General features: G+C 51.3%; 1 protein-coding gene across 4 annotated transcripts in view; it reads left to right on the forward strand.

Annotated features, from left to right (window-relative positions):
• Window positions 1–19,507, forward strand: part of RXRA (retinoid X receptor alpha) — a 106,194-nt gene that overhangs the window by 78,757 nt on the left and 7,930 nt on the right. For all 4 annotated transcript variants that reach the window (XM_065648561.1, XM_065648565.1, XM_065648562.1 and 1 more), the window contains exons 5-9: window positions 6,375–6,544; window positions 12,031–12,160; window positions 16,439–16,571; window positions 17,688–17,779; window positions 19,098–19,203. In XM_065648561.1, coding sequence (XP_065504633.1) covers window positions 6,375–6,544; window positions 12,031–12,160; window positions 16,439–16,571; window positions 17,688–17,779; window positions 19,098–19,203 — 631 coding nt within the window. The remainder of the gene's footprint in view (window positions 1–6,374; window positions 6,545–12,030; window positions 12,161–16,438; window positions 16,572–17,687; window positions 17,780–19,097; window positions 19,204–19,507) is intronic.

Below are 19,507 nucleotides of genomic sequence, written 5' to 3' on the forward strand. Positions count from 1 at the left end.
TCTGTTACTCATTAGGGTCTAAGGTGTCTGTGTATCAATAGCGTTAGTTTTTTAAGGGAAAAAGTGGAAACCGCCTTTGAGTTAAGCAGAGGTGGGAGAAAACACTGAGGGTCTCGGGCTGAAGGCATCTTGCATGCGATGCTGTTAGTCGGGGTTAGCTCCAGAGGTGAAGGGGCTCATCGGAGAGACCACAAGCTCCACGGCCTCGCCTTGCGGCACGGCGCTATCTCGTGTGACGAGGTCCCGGCCCCGCCATCGCTGGCAACGGCGCCGGATCGCAGAGCGAGCAGGAAATACCAGCGCGGAGCCCTTTCTCATGCTCCCGCCGGCCGCCCTTGGCCGGCGCGCAGGGAGCAGCGCTGGGAACCGGCACAGCCCGGCCCCGCTCCGTCTGCTGCCTCCGGACACCCGCGGGAGCCAGGCTGTCTCCATCGCATCTGCTGGCCTGCCCCGTTTGTTACCCTGTTTCCCCCGAAAATAAGCCCTAGCGTGACTTTTCAGGATTTCTGAGGATGCTCGGAAGATAAGCCCTACTCCAAAAGTAAACCCTAGTTACAGTTCATTAAAAAAAGTCAATTTAAATAGTGTCCAGGCAGCTATACATGTGAAAAAGTAAGCATCTTTTGGAGCAAAAATTAATATAAGACCCTGTCTTATTTGGGGGGAAACAGGGTAACTGGGAGCTACCACTTGCTGGGCTGCAGCCTGCAGCACTAACTGGTGTTTGGTGCTGATGAGGTGGAATGGATGTTGGTGCATCTACTGGGAAACTCATAGCCCATCTGGAGACCAGAACACTGTCCTCCCCGGCAGGGGCTGCGTACCTGAACCCCGAGATTGTTCCTAAACCAGGGCGGTGGCCTGGGTATGGCTGCAGCTGCCGTGGATATCAGGAAAAACTTATTCACAGAAAGGGTCGTCAGGCATTGGAACAGGCTGCCCAGGGCAGTGGTGAAGTCACCATCCCTGGAGTGGTTTAAAAGGCATTTAGACAAGGTTCTTAGGGACATGGTTTAGTGCTGGAGTTAAGTTAGGTTGTGGTTGGACTCAATGATCCTGAGGGTCTCTTCCAGCTGAAGCGATTCTATGATCCACAGTCATGCTTCGAGGATCCAGGACATCTGTCCGGTTGCACGCCTGGTCTCTGACTTCGTTAAACTTCCCAGCCTGAGATAATTCTTCCTCTTGCCCTGTGTTTGTGGGTTGGTTTTCCCTTTTTCACTTGCACTGCCGCTGAGCTGGGGATTTAACTTAGGAGGGGTTTGTTGTGCAGCGCTGCAGGGAGCGGCTCTGGTCTGCAGCTCGGAGACCTCCGCATGTCTCCAGGGAGCTGCTCAGATAAATCACTTTGTGCAGAGGGACCGAAGGTTCCCCGTGTTTTAACCCAGACTTGGAGCTGAGCTCCTGCACTAACACAACAGGAGCAAGAGGAATCTGGGGAGAAAACCCAGGAATTCAGGTCTCTAACCCACTGTCCAAGTGAACGTGAAAACAGGCAAGTGGCCATACCCCAGTGAAGGGGCAGAGTTCAAGAGCACAGTTATTTTTAGTAGTAATTTTGGAACGGAAAATGTCTTTCAGCTTAATGAGCTTGTTTCTTATATCCTTTTAAAGTGCTGCTCTTTAAACCAGCTGGTTAAATGATGCTGGGTTTGTTTTTTGTTTTTAAAGATACTCTTAGGTTGAGAAAAAGAGCTTGGTTTGTGATTTTCTCTCATTGCTTTTTACTTTCATTGCTGTTTACTTTGCAGTGTCCTGCTTTTGAAAGTGACGTGAGCTTGTGATTTTTTGCTGTTGTTTTCCAGAGCCATTCCCCCTGTGGACTGACTGCGTGCAAAGGTTTCAGTTCAGTTTTTAACACTCCATTTCACTGAAGTTACCTTTTTTAAATCATCATGGCGGTATTTTGCCTATCTTAAAAAAAATGCGGTGTTCAGTTGAAAATGTTGGAGAAAACACCACCACTTCTTTCTTATATCTCAGCTTTTGAGGTTTCTTACAGTAGTAGGAAGCTGCATCTTTGAAAAAAAGGAGGCATATGAAAGCAGAGCAGAAGAAACACTGTCCGAATTAGTTTCCTCAGCTATCATGCCATTTTTGATATAAACAGGTACTTCAGGCCTAAGCTTTTCAAGATGCCGATGATACACAGCTAAGACGTAGCTTCATAAAAAGGCAGCGGAGCCCAGTAAATTCCACCGCTAGTGAAACAGAAATCCCCAATAACTCTCCACCCAACACTTCATAAATCAAACAGCCACCCACTTGCAGGCTCGGGGAAGATTGGGCAGGTTTGGGTCTTGGAGGCCACCAGAGCCCCTGGGCTCTCCAGGAGGAGGGTGATGTGTTCTGGCGATGCGGGGGCGCTCCCCCAAAATTCATCCATGTTGGAGCGCTCTGGAAAGCGTCATCATCCTTGTTTGTCCTGTGGATCCCTGCATTTGCCAGGGAATGGCAAGGAGGAACAGAGACAAAGGCAGGAGAGATTCAGAGCATCCTAAGAAGAATGGGAGAACTGGGGCTACAAAGCGCATTTTCTGTTTGCCCACGGGTTCCATACTGAGCATCGGTGCCTGCACTCCCATGCCCAGGGACTCCAGATGCCGGATTTTTTCCCCAGAAAAAACTCCATTTTTGGTGGGAGTGAATTATCCTTCCCCCTCCTCTCCCATGAAAAGAAACAAACCCCAGCCAGGCATCCACACCATTGTTCCTGGAAGGATGGATTTCCCTCCCAGAAACAAGCGCCCATCTGTATTAATGAAGAGTACGTGGTAATTAGGAGCTGCGTAGCGTCCAGCTCACTCCCAGCAAACAAATGATGCTGCAACCCATGAGAGTTTCAGAAAAGCCTCTGCCTTCAAAATCCCATCCCCTTTGTGCCTCTTCCTCCCCTTGTTAACATTCCTCTGGCACAAAGCTCGGTGCCTGCCGAGGGTGGCAGTGCCACAGTGTGGGGACCCGGCTGCGAGCACCCGCGTTGCCTCTATGACCAGGCTTTAAAAGCAGAGTGTGCACTTGACATCCTTTCTTTTTTTTTTTTTTTTTAAAATCTAATTAGTCTGCAGGTCACAACATCAGGTTTCTCTCCCACAAGCCCAAGATTTAAAAAGGAAGAAAATCTTTAGCCAGAGGTTTGGGATGCAGGGATGTTCACGTGGCTCAGAGAGCCGGGACGTCGCGACGTTCATCGCGGGGCTTGTGATGAGGTGGCAGGAGTTGGGGATGCTGCCGTGGTTGCTCAGCAGTGTCCTCCGAGTCCTCCCCAGAGCCTCAGCGAATAGCTTGTTCTTCTCCAGCAGCTGGAAGGTTCATTACTCAACCGCGGCCACCACTCTGGTTGGTTTGGGCACTTGAGTGCTCACTTTGCAATGGACTCAAACCCACCGATGGAGCCATCAGATGCTGCACCACGAGCAAAGGTAAGGTGTCCAGTGATGATGTGCACACCGGCAGAGGATGGTTTTGGCATTTTTGCACATCAGCCCTCAGACTCGGGCAGCAGAGGCTCATCTGCATCCACAGGATGAGACATTTTGCTTCTTACACAGAGGGAGGTCACCGAGAAGTGGTCTTGACACATGGGAGTCCATATCTTGCTGTACCATCACCTGAGGATGTGCAGATGGGCTGGAGAAGCTTGAGATGAAAAATTACAACAACCGGCCTTAGGCGAGTACAGGCCAAATGAAGCAGAATGGCACAAGAGCCTCTTCATCAGGTGCCGTGGAAAACACAGGTTTCTGTCCTTGGCTCGGCTGAGACATAGCTGGAGGAGGTGGGGCTGCCTCTCAGCCCTCTGACTGCAACATCTTTTTTCCTTTTTCTCCTCAAGTGGCTTGCAAGGTTGAAATGCTTCCCTTACGTTACGAAAATCAGACTGGAAAACCTCTCAACCATACGAGCTTCCTTCAAGAAAAAGAAAAGCATTGGCAGAGCCATCAGCCCAGAGGAGAGCATCATCTCTGAGAACACGGCGCGGCAGACGGGGCTGGTGTAACCACAGCTTGGGGCTGCTCTGCCTGGCAGCAGGGGCTTGTCTGGGCTGCAGCAAGCAATATGCCTGGCTTGCCTCCTGCATTTAAGATAAATAGAGCCACACCATCGGTCAAATGCTGTGCCGCCCTCACGATGAGAAAAATCGGCATAATTGGGAACAGCACAGTTCTAAGAGGGGATCTCGTCTCTCACCTGCAGCCCGAGCGGTGAGGTGGAAGGACAAGGACATGGGCTCCTCTCGATGACATCCCCGCATCCATCCCAGACAGGGCTGTGTTTTTTGGACTAACGCCCCTTCCAGCGGTGGAGGTGGTTGATCTCGGAGCAAGGCACCAAGCTTTGTACCTTTATCCTTGAGACCCACTGCGACTGTGCATTGGGTCTTTGGCATTTAAGTCGTTTCATAAAATCCCATTTGTTGAGGATTTGCCTTTCTCTTAGGCTTTTCTGTTATTTAGTAGGTGTTTTATCTCTTCTAATGTGCCCCTAGGAGTTTTGGTACATCTGTGCTGTTGAAGAAAGGTTGGCATTAAACAAAAATTTCTAGCCTTTTGATGATCGAGGAAGCAGGAGTAGGGGTGAGGGGAGAAATTTAAGCAGGATTTTATGTTGGCTTGAAAAAGCGAAGAATCTGTGCCAGACAAGAGCCAGATGGGCAAAAGCCGCGACACAAACCTGAGCTCCGACAGCAGCAGCTTACCTGACTCTGGCAGACCGAGCGGAAAACATGGTGTGGGCCTCGGGAGCCTCTGCAGCCCGGAAACTTAAGAGCGGTTTGTGAAAAAAAAAAAACCAACCTCGTGCTTTTTGCATAACAGCTTTCACATGGCAGGAGGCTGAACGCTGTTGGCGTGCAGCAAACGGCAACGCGGCAGCAGCTGCAGGAGGGGAGAGGTGGAAATCAGCCCCAGGCCCTCGCGTGCTGGGATGGAGCTGGGTTAATGGGATTGGTGTCCGTACAGGGCTCCTTTGGCATATGTTTTAATTTCCTGGTTTTTAAGAAATGAGTTTTATATTCTAGGTTTGATTTTTGCACTTGACGGAGAGCTGGTCCCAGTGATCGCCTAAAAAGCCTTACTGTGTGACGGACAGCTCTGCTTTCCCTAGAACTGTACCTGTGCCCCTGCTGCTTTCTCTTAACATCACAGAACCAGCTTCAAATTCAACAGAGGGGTAAAGTGTTAGCATAATTGTCAATAAATAGCACGCCTTTTACGTTACTGAATGCCTCATTCAATCCGCAACAAAGAGCTGGATAAGTTCAGGGAGTTGTCTCTCCTGACGAGTGATGGAAACTCCTGTTGCTTGGGCTGTTCTCAGCTAGACTGGGCTAAAACGTCCTGTGGGAAACAGCGGTGTGTGGAAAAGTGTGTGATTTAGGATATGTAACGTGATGATTGAGGAGATAGTTACCCGTGTAACTGTCTGCATAAAGCTGCTTCCCAGGTTTGGGAAAAGCCTGTGTGCTGGCTTCAAAGGGAGATCGTTAATAATAATGATGTTATTAGCATCTCATAAGCGTTTTTCATCTACGTACTGTTCAGACATTAACTTGTCAGCGTGTGACATGCCTCTGGCTAGATTATTCCTACCACACAGGATTTGGGACAGGTCTCTCCTGTCTGTTCAGAAATTGCCCAGAGACAGAGCGGTGCTTTGCATAGATCTCCTGCCGGCAGGTCCCTGCTCCTGTCCCACGGTCACACTGTCCTGCCGCGGAGCCTCCTGGCAGCCGTTAGCATCACTGCGGGGCCAGGGAACTGGCCCCATGACATGACCTCCTCGGACACACAGCACTAGCAGGCTCAGAAGGTGGCGGAACCCTGGATTTATGCTTTAAACTGACCGATTTGTCTTTTATTTAGGATTCCTTAATGCTATCACTTCACCTCCTTGTTTTGCTCCCCTGCAGCAGTATGCATCCATTTCCCTCTCCCGTGGTGACTCTCCATGTAGAATCCTTTGCTTTTCATCATGTATCTCTAAGCTTTTTGCTACCAGGACTCCTCCCTCTGCAGAAAGGGCAGTTTCCCGACCGAAGCCATGTCTGACAGGAGCCTTGCTCGCCGTGCTCCCAGGGGAGGGCACACGGAGCAGCTCTCCCAGGCCAGGGCTGCCTGCTGCCTTCCCCAAACCTCACACCCCCTGGGACTGTCCAAGCCCGAGACCCTCTGACCACGGTGGTGGAAAGATCAGGTGGGAGAGCAAGGCGTCAGATGTGTGTGCACTCCTGCAGGTCACAAGGACTGAGGATGCTTTAGGTTTTCATGGCCAAGTAACGCCTGTAGCTCCGTGGAGCTTCGGGGTCCCAGCTCAGCCCGTGACACCGTGGCCGGGAGCCCGAGGCTGACACTGTCCCTTCTCTGTCCCCTCAGCCGTCCAGGAGGAGAGGCAGCGGGGGAAGGACCGCAACGAGAACGAGGTGGAGTCAACAAGTAGCGCTAACGAGGACATGCCCGTGGAAAAGATTTTGGAAGCTGAACTCGCCGTGGAGCCAAAGACAGAGACGTACATTGAAGCAAATATGGGCTTGACGCCGAGCTCGGTAAGGCAGCTCTGTCCTTGTCCCCGTGCCGGGCACACAGGGCAGCAGGGATGGTTTGTGGGGCCTCAGGATTGACCTAGCAGGACTACAGCAGTGAGCCCAGCTCAGAGAGTGGTTATCTCAGGGGAAAAGCAATAAGCAGAGCTGAGAAATGCAGCTTCCGAGCTGTGCTGTAGATGCCGTGTGTGAGCTTAGATGAAAACAAGAGACAAGCAAACCCCTCTGCCCCTGTGCAGCACTGGCACTTGTCTGTGTCACAGCCATAACGAAGGAACAGATACTGTAAGGCATAATTAGAAGGGCTCACAGAGGTGATTTTGTTTTAGTTAACAGCCCTTAGTGCTAAAAGGCAGGAAGAGGCTCCAGGCCCTGAAGAGCTCAGAGTCCAATCAAGCCAATAAACAGACCTGTGTGGCTGAAGTGTGGAGAGATAAGAGCTGTAAAATCGGGGCGTGAGTTTCCAGATGCAGAACTCTACAGCTGCTTGTCTCTAAGAAGAGAAAATCTGGAGAAGTTTGCTTTCAAGTTCCTTTCCCATTCAGAAGCTTGCATTATAACTGGGCCTGCTTGAAGCTCTAAAAGGATCTTGTGTAAACAAGAGATAGTTGACAGGGAAATAGGAAAAGAGTGAGAAACTCTGAGGAGGGAAACTGGCTTGGTCCTTTTCTTAAGGGATTCCCTTATCAGCAGGTTAAAGCCTTGCTTAGAGAAAAACTCCCTGCAAAGCAGCCGCCTCCAACCTACCCTCTGAAATTGTGTATCTAGAACAGACCCTGTGCAAAGCCCTCACAAAGAGCACGGAAAGTACTTGCTGCCCAGTCTAGGCAGCATTTAGGATGCGATCCCCATTCCTCAATAGCCCCTGTTCCCGTGAAAGTCATGGGAACAGGGAATGCCTGTAACAGGCAGGGCTGCAACTGAGGCAACTAATGCAGCAGCTGATTACCCTGTACGCCGGGGGAGCCCTGGGATACTGAGGGACTGGGAAGTCTCAAAACAAAGAGATGGAGAGGAAAAAAATAAATAGCTGTGTGCCATTGTGCAGGTGCTTTTGGGGTCAGGGTCAGCTGTACGTGTTTAATTTCCCATTTGCCTTATGGCGATGCCTCTGGCCGGCATGGGCTGTTAGCAGGAGGGGACACCACCGCTGCAAGGTGTCATCAGGGCTGCAGAGGGTAGAAATTACCCCAATACCCTGTAGTTATTGCCAGGCTGACCTGGGAGAGCAGGATCGTATGCTGAAATATCCCTCTGCATTTCCCATTGCGAGGTGTCTCTGAGGCTGAGATGGTGAAATGCAGCTATTTTGGGGGAAGTAGAAGGACTCTGCAGTATTTATTTTCTGCTACAGTAATACTTTATCTCTTTCTTCATATGAGGCTGGAGGATTGAGCCGGGAATACCTTATCTGGCAGGGCTTGACAGGAGATCTCAGAGTCAGGTCGCTCCTTGTAGGAGTCTTAAGTTTTGAGTGCCTCTATGGGATGCTCTTTTTGGCCTTGACCTACAAGGACACTTTATGGCTGGCTTGCTAAGTGAGGCTTTTCAGTTCATAAAGCTTCATGCTATGGACAGAGCCAATTCCTCAGTGAAGCTCTCCAGAAGCACACGCAAGGCCACGGTGCTCCCCTGCATTTGGGGTTACACCCATACCCTCCAGCCGGAGGGTCCCATCGCCCTGAAGCTGCAAGGGGCTTTGTTTTGGAGGAGGCGTCCCAGCCGTGGTTAGCGAGAGTCTCTGACGGCTATCAAGATTAAAAATACTTCAGGGGAGTTGTAGCCGGCGTTGTGCTGACTCGAAAACAAACCCTAGAGAGCGAGCTGAAATAAATGGCTTCGTCTGGCGCTGCGTCTCTTCAGCCTCCTGTAGCAAATTGAAAGCTGGTTCCTGCATAATTCAACACGCATTACTGTGAACAAGGCTGCGTAGTGCATCTAAATAGAAGCAGGAGGCTTGTTGAAATGCCCCGTTATTGCCAAGCGGCTTCTGTCGGTGAGGTGACATTTGTAGCAGGTTTAGCAGATGTATGAGATCAGCAGCTCGCAGTGACGAGGCCACTGGCTGAGGCCAGGGAAGACGGAGGAGGAGCTGCCCTCCTCCCAGCCCTCCCTGGAGAGCCCGTGTGATGGAAAAGCAGAGACGGGGTAAAGCACAAGCTGTTTCCTATTAGCCTGGTATGTTGGGTCCTTCTGTTTGCGCCCTTGCACCTTGGTCCCTCTGCACTGAATACTGCCGGTGAGCTGGAGAGCTCCAGCGCTTGCAAGGACGTTTCCAGCAGGCTCTGCCAGGCTGGATGGAGGTGGCAGGGTGCTGGAGGAGTTAACACCCTCCTCGCCCAGATGCTGTCACATCCGTGACTGTCACCTTGTGCCACAGTGCCCTTGGCTGCTCTGAGAGCAGAGATTCCAGCTCTGGTTCAGGGAGGTCCCTCTGCTTGGCCAGGCTGGCACTGGTGGGACACCAAGGACAGTTTGGGATACAGTTGTGGGACTTCAGCATAGTCCTCAGAGCTGATAAAAGGGGAGGGCGGGGGTCTGCAGCCTGTTCCAGGAGCCCTGGTATCGAAACACATCGTTGCTGGTGAAGTGTGCTGCTCCAAGTACGTGACTGGGGAGTGTGACAGAGCGAAAGGACACGCAGGCACCTGATCCTTCTGGAAAACTGGAGCTTGGAGGCATCTTCCAGAAAATGGTGACTTGAAACCGGCCACTCAAAGGCCAATTAAGAGCTAATGGAGATAACACCTCTCAGTTACAGGCTTTGCCTTTCAGTGGCCAGGAGCCCATCCGAGGTGGTGCTTACGCTGCAGGAGCCCCGTTTCGCGGTTGCCGAGGACGCAGGGCAGAGGCAAACCCGTCCTCGCACCCAAGGACAGGTACCTGCCGAGGGTGTATGGCCAGTCCTCCTGAGGGACCGGGATCACATGGGGTCTGGGGGCTTCCTGGGACACACAGTGTAGAGGAATCCTGCAGCCTTGTGGGAACCTCCCAGAGGGTTTATCCTCTTTGCTATGGTCAGAAGCCAGACAAGCATCACAATTAGCAGCTATTTGCAGTGGCTGAAAGAGCTGTTACCAGGGGCTCCTGGTGCAATTGCCTCAAGAGAGTGTTTTAGTGGTGGTCATCAAAACACTCGTCTTGGCGCTCTCCTGCCATCCGAGGCAGGAGAGCAGATTTGCAGGGGCACATCTCTCTGTCTTAGTTGCATTTTGCCTGGCTCAGCATCCTTTCCCATCCTGTCCATGCCACCCACAGGGATCACACCCCTGTGTGCTCCCTTTTCCCCATCATGGGCTTCAAACCATCAACGCACTCCATCCAGTCTGGCGTCGATCAGTGTGTCAGGACAGAGCCGTGCATGCCACACTGTCCTTGGTGGAAGAAATCAGTGCCAGTGCCAGGCTGGCAAAGCAGAAGGACCTCCCTCCGGAGCTGGGCTCCTGCAGCGTAAGCACCACCTCGGATGGGCTCCTGGCCACTGAAAGGCAAAGCCTGTAACTGAGAGGCGTTATCTCCATTAGCTCTTAATTGGCCTTTGAGTGGCTGGTTTCAAGTCACCATTTTCTGGAAGATGCCTCCAAGCTCCAGTTTTCCAGAAGGATCAGGTGCCTGCGTGTCCTTTCATTCTGTCACACTCCGGCACCGTGCCCCTGCTATTTACTGCAGGGGGGGATTTGCTTACCGTGGACGGGGAGGGTTTCTAGCACCGCTTTGCAGATCCCCTCCTGGAGACAGACAGGGCTCTTGCAGCCCGCAGGGATGATACTTTCAGCTGCCTCTCGAGCTCCGGTGATTAAGTTCTGCCAGGAAGCACCATGGTGGTTCCAGGAACTGCCGTCTGAGGTGTAATTAAAGGCTGGGCCCCTTGACGAGGCTTTGTACGAAGCACGGAAGGCTGGGTACAGCCTGTGCTGCCTGCAGAGCAGCGGGGACACAGCCTGGGCTGGGAGACCCGGAGCCTGGCTTTCTGCATCATGGCAAGTCCTAGAGATGGTGACAGCCTGCCCACAAGCAACCCCTGATAAAGGCTTTGGAAAAAACACCTAATTTTCCTAAAATATCCCTTTCATGGGGCTGTGCAGGCACTTACTGCTTTGCGTGTCAGGTTCTGCTGGAGCATGGGGTCTCCCCTAAGTTGTGCCCACCCTGCGGAGCCGGGATGCCTCAGTTCTCCATCGGGCTGCTCCTCACACCCAGTTCAGGGTTTTCCTGTTGTCCAGAGGAAATCCCATCTTATCTCCCTCTCCTGGCGAAAAGCCCAGTCCCTGGTCACGTCTCCTTCCCCAGGGAAGAGCCCCAGCTCCCTTGGAGCGAGACTCCTCTGGCCTTGCAGCCCTCGGGGAGCTGCTGGAGTCAGGCAGAGCAAGGAGGGAAAACCCTGTAACTGCTGCGATGCTGAACGCGAGCCCATTCCCATCCATCTCCGCGTGCAACAGGTGAAAATACTTCGAAGGCGGGTGCCCCTGAGCTTGCCAGATGCTGGTTATTTTAAGCGTGGAGAATGGGAGATATTGGCCACCGAGGCACAGAGTTTGTGTTTGCTGCCAAGGGACAGCAGAGAGGACTGAGCAGGGGCCCGGGGGACAACAGTGACACTCAGCAGCGTGGTCCGCGTCTGCTCAGCCTGGGAAAGGGGTTTGCCAGCTCCTGATGAGGAATGGCCTCGTCCTACAGAAACCGGGATTGCTGGAGGGAGAGGTTATGCTGGTGTTCGCGTCCGCTCTGCCTCTGGATTCACACCCCTTCCCCCTGCGGTCCAGGAGTGAAGTAAACACTCCTCCTCCGATCTGGAAACTGCTCTTTTAAGGACATAGAAGGAAAAATAATCGTACAATCAAAGCTGTGAGATATCAGCAGGGATTACAGTGGGATATGTGGGGGGGCTCATGCATCCCTGTCCGGAGAACTAAACCCTATAGACACACTTGTGCTAGCAAGGTCTGTCTTCTCCAGGGTTAGACAGGCTCTTCCAGTTCCTAATCACAAGCCCACTTGAGCTGTTAGCAGTTCCTTTAAACAGGGATTTGGTGTGTTTAGACTGACTGTTCTCCTTGAGAGCAGATGGTTTTTGTTACTGGGTAGTATTTCAAAGGAAAGGGTTTTTCTCTTTTTTTTCTGTAATGCCCCCTCTGGTGCTGGTTTATCGAGCTGGGGAATGCTGGCACGGGGGACGTGCTGCGCGGGCGTGGGAGCCTGCCCTTCCCTGGGCTGGAGCTCCTTTGGTCCATCAGTCACTGTGATGGATATTGGGGCTCAGCACTCCTAGTTCCTGTTGTGGCTCTTGCTATAAACTATTTCAAACCATGTGGTGGAGAAGCCAAGTCACCACCTTTCCCCGTGACTGATAACGGCCACTTCTGAGGTGCTCCCAACTTTGGGGTCCTTCCTGCAGCAGTGAGCAGCAAGTCCCTTCAGCTGCTCCTCCAGCCTGTCTTATTCTCCTTCTTCTGCCTTCTCTGAGCCTTTTGATCTCCTTTTCTTGGCAGCCCAATGACCCGGTGACGAACATATGCCAGGCAGCAGACAAGCAGCTCTTCACCCTGGTGGAATGGGCCAAGAGGATCCCGCACTTCTCCGAGCTGCCCCTGGACGACCAGGTCATTTTGCTCAGAGCAGGTGAGTGGGGACCGTCCCCGCGTGGGCTCTGCCACGGCGCTGTGGGACTGAATTACACTTAGATTTAGGTCCCAGCGACTCGAAAGGCATTAACAGATTCTGAGTAGTAGCCTCTGATAATTCAATTGCTACGTAGGATTTAAAAAGCCCCAAGGGACGTGTTGCTGAATGCGATCCAAAATGTTGCACCAGCTGCCAATCAGCTGAAAAATGGCCCGACTTCATCTCTGATGAGCAAAGTGCTCAGAGATGTGTGCTGGGGTATGTAAACCAAGGGAGCTACGCGCCGCCTTCCTTGCAAGCCGAGACTTGAAAGACCAAGTGGGCTTGGGGCTCCATGAAATTTCATCAAACTAAAATGTTTGATCGTAATTAAAAGCAGAAAGGGGAGAAAAAATATATCAGCCTCCTTCTCCCACCCACCAAGATGAAAATGAAATTCTCTGGGCTTGTTTGAAATTTCCTTATGTGGCAGGGGGTCTGCAGGAACAGAGGCTTTGGGAGGTGAAAAACAGCTGTAAAAAGGGTCTTCTCCTGTCAAGTGAATTCAAGCCCCTGCTGCTGACAGGTTATGCACAAAGACCAGGGAGGGCAAGAAATCAAGAGCAGAGCTTGACGAGGGTGCATTTTAGGCATGAAGGTCTCTGCATAGCTCAAATCATCAGATAAATGATTAAAAAGGCTTTGGCTTGGCACAGCAGGGAGTTTTGCTCCCTTAAACCAAGGGGAAGGCAAGTTGTCGGTGGGACGGACGAAGCGGCTTCCAGCAAATGACAAACTCCGGGGTGAGGCTGGGAGGGGAAGTGAGAAGATCTTGATGGCTGGCGGTGGCACCCAGCTCTCCCTTGGCAATGGGAGAAACCACCCTCGGCTATTTGAGGTGCTCAAGGGAATTGCAAAGGGAATGATGGAGGAGTCTGATGCGGAGCAGAGGTGCAGCCTCAGGGCAGGGCAAGATGGTGAACCAGCCCGGCAACCAAACCCGAGCAGGCCAAGGACTCTGAAGTCCCCGATAGTTTTAAAAGTTCCTCTTGTTTCCCCAAAATGCACTTTTATGGGAATTCCGGAGGGGAAAACCCTGCAGGGTGTGTGCTCCTCTTCCTCTTCTGGCCTTGAGTTAATGGCCCCTGTAAAGATCCACCTTGCTGGCAGCGTTCATGGCTTCTTACTGTAGAAAATGTGTGCCCCAAAATAAATGCCCATGAAATTGAGCAGGAAAGTGCTTTAAGAACGTAGTTCGAAGTATTCACTTCAACACAAAACGTAGGAACTGCCAGAATTCCTCTGGTCCAAGGTCTGTCCACGCGGCTTCAGGAGAAGGTGTAAGGGCTCCAGAGTAGGAAGACGATGGGATCAGAGTTTCCCCCTTCCCCCACACAAACACTAGCTGTCGTTCTGTTTAATAAGGCTGACTGTAGACCAAAGGCATGAATCCTAATACTTGCTGCAATTTTTTTATTGACCGTCAACCAGTGTAACTGCATACCTTGGTCCTGCATACAAATACCCAGTCCCTCTCGCAACCTCTCTGAAATCCTTGACCTCGATGGTTTCTGGGCGATTAAGTCTCACCGTTTACTGGTGTAGGTTTTCCACTCTTCTTGTATTACTGAAAGGAGATTTTTTTGTAGTCACATTTCATCTAGTGCTTACAGCCATAGTCTGGGAATGGAGAATTTGGGGGTTTTATTCTCGTTGCAGACTTGGCCAAGTCCCATGTCCTCCCTGGATGGCTCCTGGTAGCCCGTGGGTGAAGGTGCCCCTCTGGCTTTTCCACGGGTGTGGGCATTGCCAGAGCTGGCTCACGGCCCTCTCTGGAAATACAAGAAGTGTATTTTCGAAGAGGGTCTTTAGAGCCTCTTGTTAGAGTGGATGAGCAGGGGAAGCATCTCTATAGAAATCTTGGAGGGCTTTCTGCAAATAGCGCGGGGAAGAACTGGATTCAGACAAAAAGCTGCCTTTTGTGAAATGAAAACAAAACCCGCAGCAACAGTTCGAGGTTTTCCTTTCTCTGTAGAAGAAGGCCAATGAAAGCTGAACTGGAGGCTTTCTGACCTGGTGTTTCTCCTTTGTGCTGGTGCTTGTTATGACTCCGAGCCGGCATCCTGGAGGGGCCGCTCCACGGGGCAGGATTGGGGCTGCAGACCCCATCGCATCCCACATTTCGTGGTGGCTCAAACCCTGCGGCCATGAGGTGGGCTCCGATGGGCTCCCTGCTCCGAGCATCTCTGCTGGGGCCTCAGATAACCCCCCCAAGCCTTTTAACCAGTGGCTCTATGTATTATTGAGTGGGGAGGGCGACCTACTGAGAACAGCAGCACATGAAATATTTAAGTATTAAAATTTAGCTAAGAGCATCAGTCAGGCTCAGTCATGCATCCTTCAAGGCAAAAATAAGTGGAGCAGGCATCTTTGGAGGAGCGGTGCTGGATGGGCCGGCAGTAGCTTTCCCCTAATCCTGAATCATTTAAAAATCTTCCCTCTCTGAGCTTTTTGGAGGAGAAGGAGACCCAACTTTTTAAGCCTGTTTTCCCTGGGTTTTCTTGTTTCCGCGCTTGCAGGAATAACCTGATGCTTTATCTGCATCGAGGCCAAGCCTGGCAAAGGATGCTGGGCGCTCCGTCTCCACAGCTGCAGTTAGTTTTGTGGGGCTGGGGGGGGAAACTTGGTAGTGAGACGGATTAACACGGTGGTCACTGCGCTGCCAGGTGCCTTCCCTGCCTCAGAGGAGCCAAAGCATCCCCGGAGGCTGCGGCCACCTTGTTTGGTGAGAAAGGAGTCGCAAGAGTCAAATAAATCTGCTCTGCTTCTCCAGAACATGAAATGAAATGCAAAACTATTTGAGTAGACTTGTTTGATCTTTAACTCAGATTTGCTGTGCGTGATTTTACCTAATTTTTCCTGCTTGCCACGGAGCATGGTCCTGCAGGCTCCTGGTGCAGTCCCACGTCTTCTCCTCCATCCTCCTTGGGTTTCACAGTGTTGCAATCCCTCTGCAAGTGCCAGGCCTCACCCGGTAAATAGCCAAATAAATGTTCCCGTGATTGGGGCGGAAACATCCTGTGGCCACTTAGGAAAGAGTGAACTTTATTCCTTATCAACATTTCTAATGGCACAACCCATCTCTGCAACAGTAGGTAAATACGGCACACATGGACCTTGTATTTATTCCAGTCAGGGAGAAAAGATTTTGTTTCTGTGGCAGGAGAGGAGGTGAAGGATGTTGTTGTGTTGCTTTTCCAGCCTGGGGGGAAAAAAAAAAAAATCGAATATCCTGACATTTCTGGACCCTGCCAAACAGCCCTGTGTTCTGGACACCAGGACATTTTCAGGGCAGGTAAATCAGCCACGTGATGAGTGTTGCAGAAGACCCATCTTGTCTCACTGGAGATGTCTCTCCTGGTTGAAAGTCACCAAAATGTCCACCTTTCAAACTTTGCAGCATTTTTTTCTTGTTGTGGGTTTGTTTCAGGCATCCTTGAACTCACCTAGTAATGGATTTAAGAATTTGATGAAGTGTTCAATTAGGAAGGGGAGCGTCTCCTTTTCCCTTCCCCATTTGTAACTAGCCCAGGCTGCTCCCGCCGTGTCTGGGCTCAGACGGTTTGTTTTCCTATCTCCTGAAGTGTCGTATCCAGTAACTAAGAAGACAAAAGCTGATTTCCAAGCAGCTACAGAAAGCTGTTCTGGAGCACCCATGGATGTGGGACATCTCTGTACAGCAACAGGAGACAAGAGAGACGATCCCTTCCAAGTATTTATATGGCAGAAGCAGCAAACCTGCAAGCAAGAATTTTCACGGTCCAGGTTTACGCAGCTGAGTAATGGTGCCTGAACTTTTGTGCCCCATTACGGCCTGAAAATGAGCCCAATTAGCTGATATAAAGCGTTAATAGGTCTTTAACTGCTGAGAGTCACAGAGTGTAAGGTCAGCGGGGAACACAGGGCTCCACACCCACTCGTAGGTTCACAGCCAGAGGAGCAGGGCAGAGCTGTTTGCTCTGGTGCCTGCAAGGTTTATAGAGGAAACTGCTTCCCTTATTAGCGTTATATTTTTAGTGCATCTGTTCCTTAACGTTTTTTTCCTTCTCTGACATCCAAGAAAGGGTCGGCTCCCCGCACCCATCCCATATCCAGCCTCGTTACTCTAGCAAACACAATTCCTGAGCAGTTTCCTCCTCTCTTTTTAGCGCTGGGGAGGTGACGTTGCTGATTCCCGAACCCGCTGAGGAACCCCGTGGCTCTAACCTGCAGCCTTGGTTGTTTTCTCCTCCCCAGGGTGGAATGAGCTCCTAATCGCCTCCTTCTCCCACCGCTCCATAGCAGTGAAAGACGGGATCCTCTTGGCCACCGGGCTCCACGTGCACCGGAACAGCGCGCACAGCGCTGGCGTCGGGGCCATCTTCGACAGGTGGGCAGAGGGAGGGGTGGACGGTGGGGAACGCATCGCAGGTGACCTTCTGGACATCCCCATCTTTGTCTTTGCACCGGTGCACCTCCGTTCCCCGCATTGCAACCTGCTCGAGGGGTCGGATGGGGATGCGTTGGTACTCGGGCTTGTGGTCGGAGGAGCCCTGTCCATCCCACGGCACGCGTGGAAATGTCGTGGTCCTTCCCGCAAGCAACAACATTAAATTCCTCCTCTTAAACCTGTGCAAACCAACAGCCTGAAATAGTCAGGGAGAAGGCTGCCCAGTGCAAATCAAAGCCTCTTTCATGGGGTCCAGATGCCTTCTAATGTTACGAGGAGGCCGTTTCTTTATTTCTTTTCATCTTTAATTGGACCAAGACGTGATTTTATTTTCACAATGGAAAAGCACAAAAAATAGCCAGCAGGTTCCACATGCGTATCCTGAGGGCTCTTTAATCTCCTGCTTTGGGAAAGCGGTTTCAAGCCAGACTTGCAGGGTGTTTGACCCGCAGTGTGGCTCCAGACACCACTTAAATGTCGGCTCATTTCTCTGCCCGAGACTCATCGTGAGACAAGTTTAGTTGAAACCAAATCACCTTTGCTGCTTTGCTTTGCAAGGAAATTGTTCTTCAGACCTGGGTGACATCATTTGTTTCCTGTGAGGTCATAAGTGCAAGATCATGACTTCACTGCAGGATACAACAGGAAAAACTGGGCAATCAGTGGAAAATATTTCAAGACCGACACCTGCAGTAAGAGCAAAGGGAGTAATAAAAATTACCGGCAGAGGAAATTGCTTTGAGATACCTGTTGAGGTGGTTTTTTTTATTATTATTTTTTATTTTTAGGCAGCTTTCTGAGGTGCCAAAGCCTCTCAGAGAATGTATGAAGCCAGTTTTTATGGTCCCTGTTGTATCTCACAGGAACTATTGGTGTTCCTAATGAGCTATTTTTGATACAGGAGGAAAATGAGGGCATATCCTTAGCTGGTACGAGCGAGCGCTATCCCATGACTTCACTAACCAGGCACCGGAGGACCTTTCTCTGGGTCTGACACATGGGTGTTTATTAATTTCTTTTTAATGCTGACGCCTGTAATTTCTGTGTCCTTTGCAGAGTACTGACAGAACTCGTGTCAAAAATGCGAGACATGCAGATGGACAAGACGGAGCTAGGCTGCCTGCGAGCCATTGTCCTCTTCAACCCCGGTACATGCCGTTACCTTCTCTCCAGTCCTCTCTTGGCTGATGCTCCTTCCTTTTGGCTCATTTTCTTACCTATAAAGCTCCATCGCAAATAACTGAGGGCACCAAACTCCCCAGGATGGGGCAAGATGGAAGAGAGGCAAGATTGCTTTTGGAGCTGGCTCCTGCTGATGAGATCTCTGCCGAGCTTGAGGGGCTTTGGCTTGATCAACATACCCAGTCTGCATATTTTCAGTGTTTCCGCTGACCCCGAACTAAGAAAGATCTGGTGCTTGAGAGATTTGTCCCTGAGTAGGAGCAAAAATGAATCTAGATATCCTTTAAGACAAAGGTAGGGATTAGAGGAAAGTTAGAGCACAGACATTATTCTCCTGATCTCAACATCCAATGGCTTTTATTAGCTGTGTTTATAGAAAAGCATTCTACAGAGCCTGGAGAGGGTGAGGGGCATGAAACGTGCTCCTAAAATACACAAGAACTTTGGTTTTTTGCCTGCAGCTTGCTTAGTTTTTCAACGAGCAAAGCCCTGCTGCAGCAGGAGATAAACTGCCAGCCTGCAGATACCTGTACAGCTCTGCTGGGGGGTTCTCTGGATTTTCGAGCGGGTCAGTCCAGAGCAAAAGCAGATGGCAGCTGAGGACAGACCTCCCCATCTGCGGCCACCCCTTCCCCTCCCTGCCCTCGCAGGAGCATCGTTTGTGCCCACGCACAGCTCTTTCTGTGCCCTTTCCCACCGAACCTGGGCCGGGGCATTGCAGCAGGGTTTATTGCCATTTCTTGGGCTTGTTTTTCTGCTTGACTTCCCCCCTGCCCCTTGTAACCACCAGTAATTTATTGTCTGTAATTGGAGATTAGCCCTATATGGGAAAAGAAGGGGAATCTGGAGAGGCTCGCATCTTCTTGGGGATACCGGTCTCTTGACCGTCCCTTTTACCCTACTAAAACCAGGTCCTCACTGTGTCGCGGGACACCTGCCAGAGCAAGGGCTTTTCATGCTGCAAGGGAAACCCCACAAACCCAAGACCTTAGGGGGACTTAAACCCTTTAAATGAGGGTCTGTGACCACCAGAATGATCCAGAATGGTTGGGGTTGGGGTATGAGATAGGGTAAAACAGATCTGTAGTCACAGGGCAAACCTTTCAGGGCTTGAATGCACCCTGGGAGTTGTTAAGTATTGCCCCAAATTCCTGGGGTTCACACCCCACATCCACACTGTGCCCTGGGCTGGTGATGATGGGAGAGATGGAGGGGCCTGGGGGGTCCTGACCTGCCTGGGAAGCCGGGAGGTTTTTGGCTGATGGTCCTTTCGTTGCCTTTCAGACTCAAAAGGTCTCTCCAACCCAGCTGAAGTGGAGGCGTTACGGGAGAAGGTGTACGCGTCGCTAGAGGCATATTGCAAACACAAATACCCCGACCAGCCCGGGAGGTGAGTCGCTGGCTGAGCCCTGTCCTCCCGCAGCCTCGCACCCCTGCAAAACCCCATGCGAAGGGTTCTGCAGCCCATGCAAAGGGTTCTGCAGCCTGTGCAAGGGGTGCCGCAGCCGTGCAGTGGGTGCTGCAGCCCATGCAATGAGTACTGCAGCCCAGGGCAGGGTCCAAATGCCGCCCTGGGGGTCTTTGCACCTGCAGAATGCGGGTGCTGGGTCCTTTTGATTTAAGGCTCTCTGTTCCTATATCTTCTGGGAGCGAACATTTCTCTGCAAAGAAACCCACTTATTTCTACCTGCGAA

The sequence above is a fragment of the Caloenas nicobarica genome, chromosome 19, assembly GCF_036013445.1.
Source record: "Caloenas nicobarica isolate bCalNic1 chromosome 19, bCalNic1.hap1, whole genome shotgun sequence".
In the NCBI taxonomy this organism is placed as follows: Eukaryota; Metazoa; Chordata; class Aves; order Columbiformes; family Columbidae; genus Caloenas; species Caloenas nicobarica.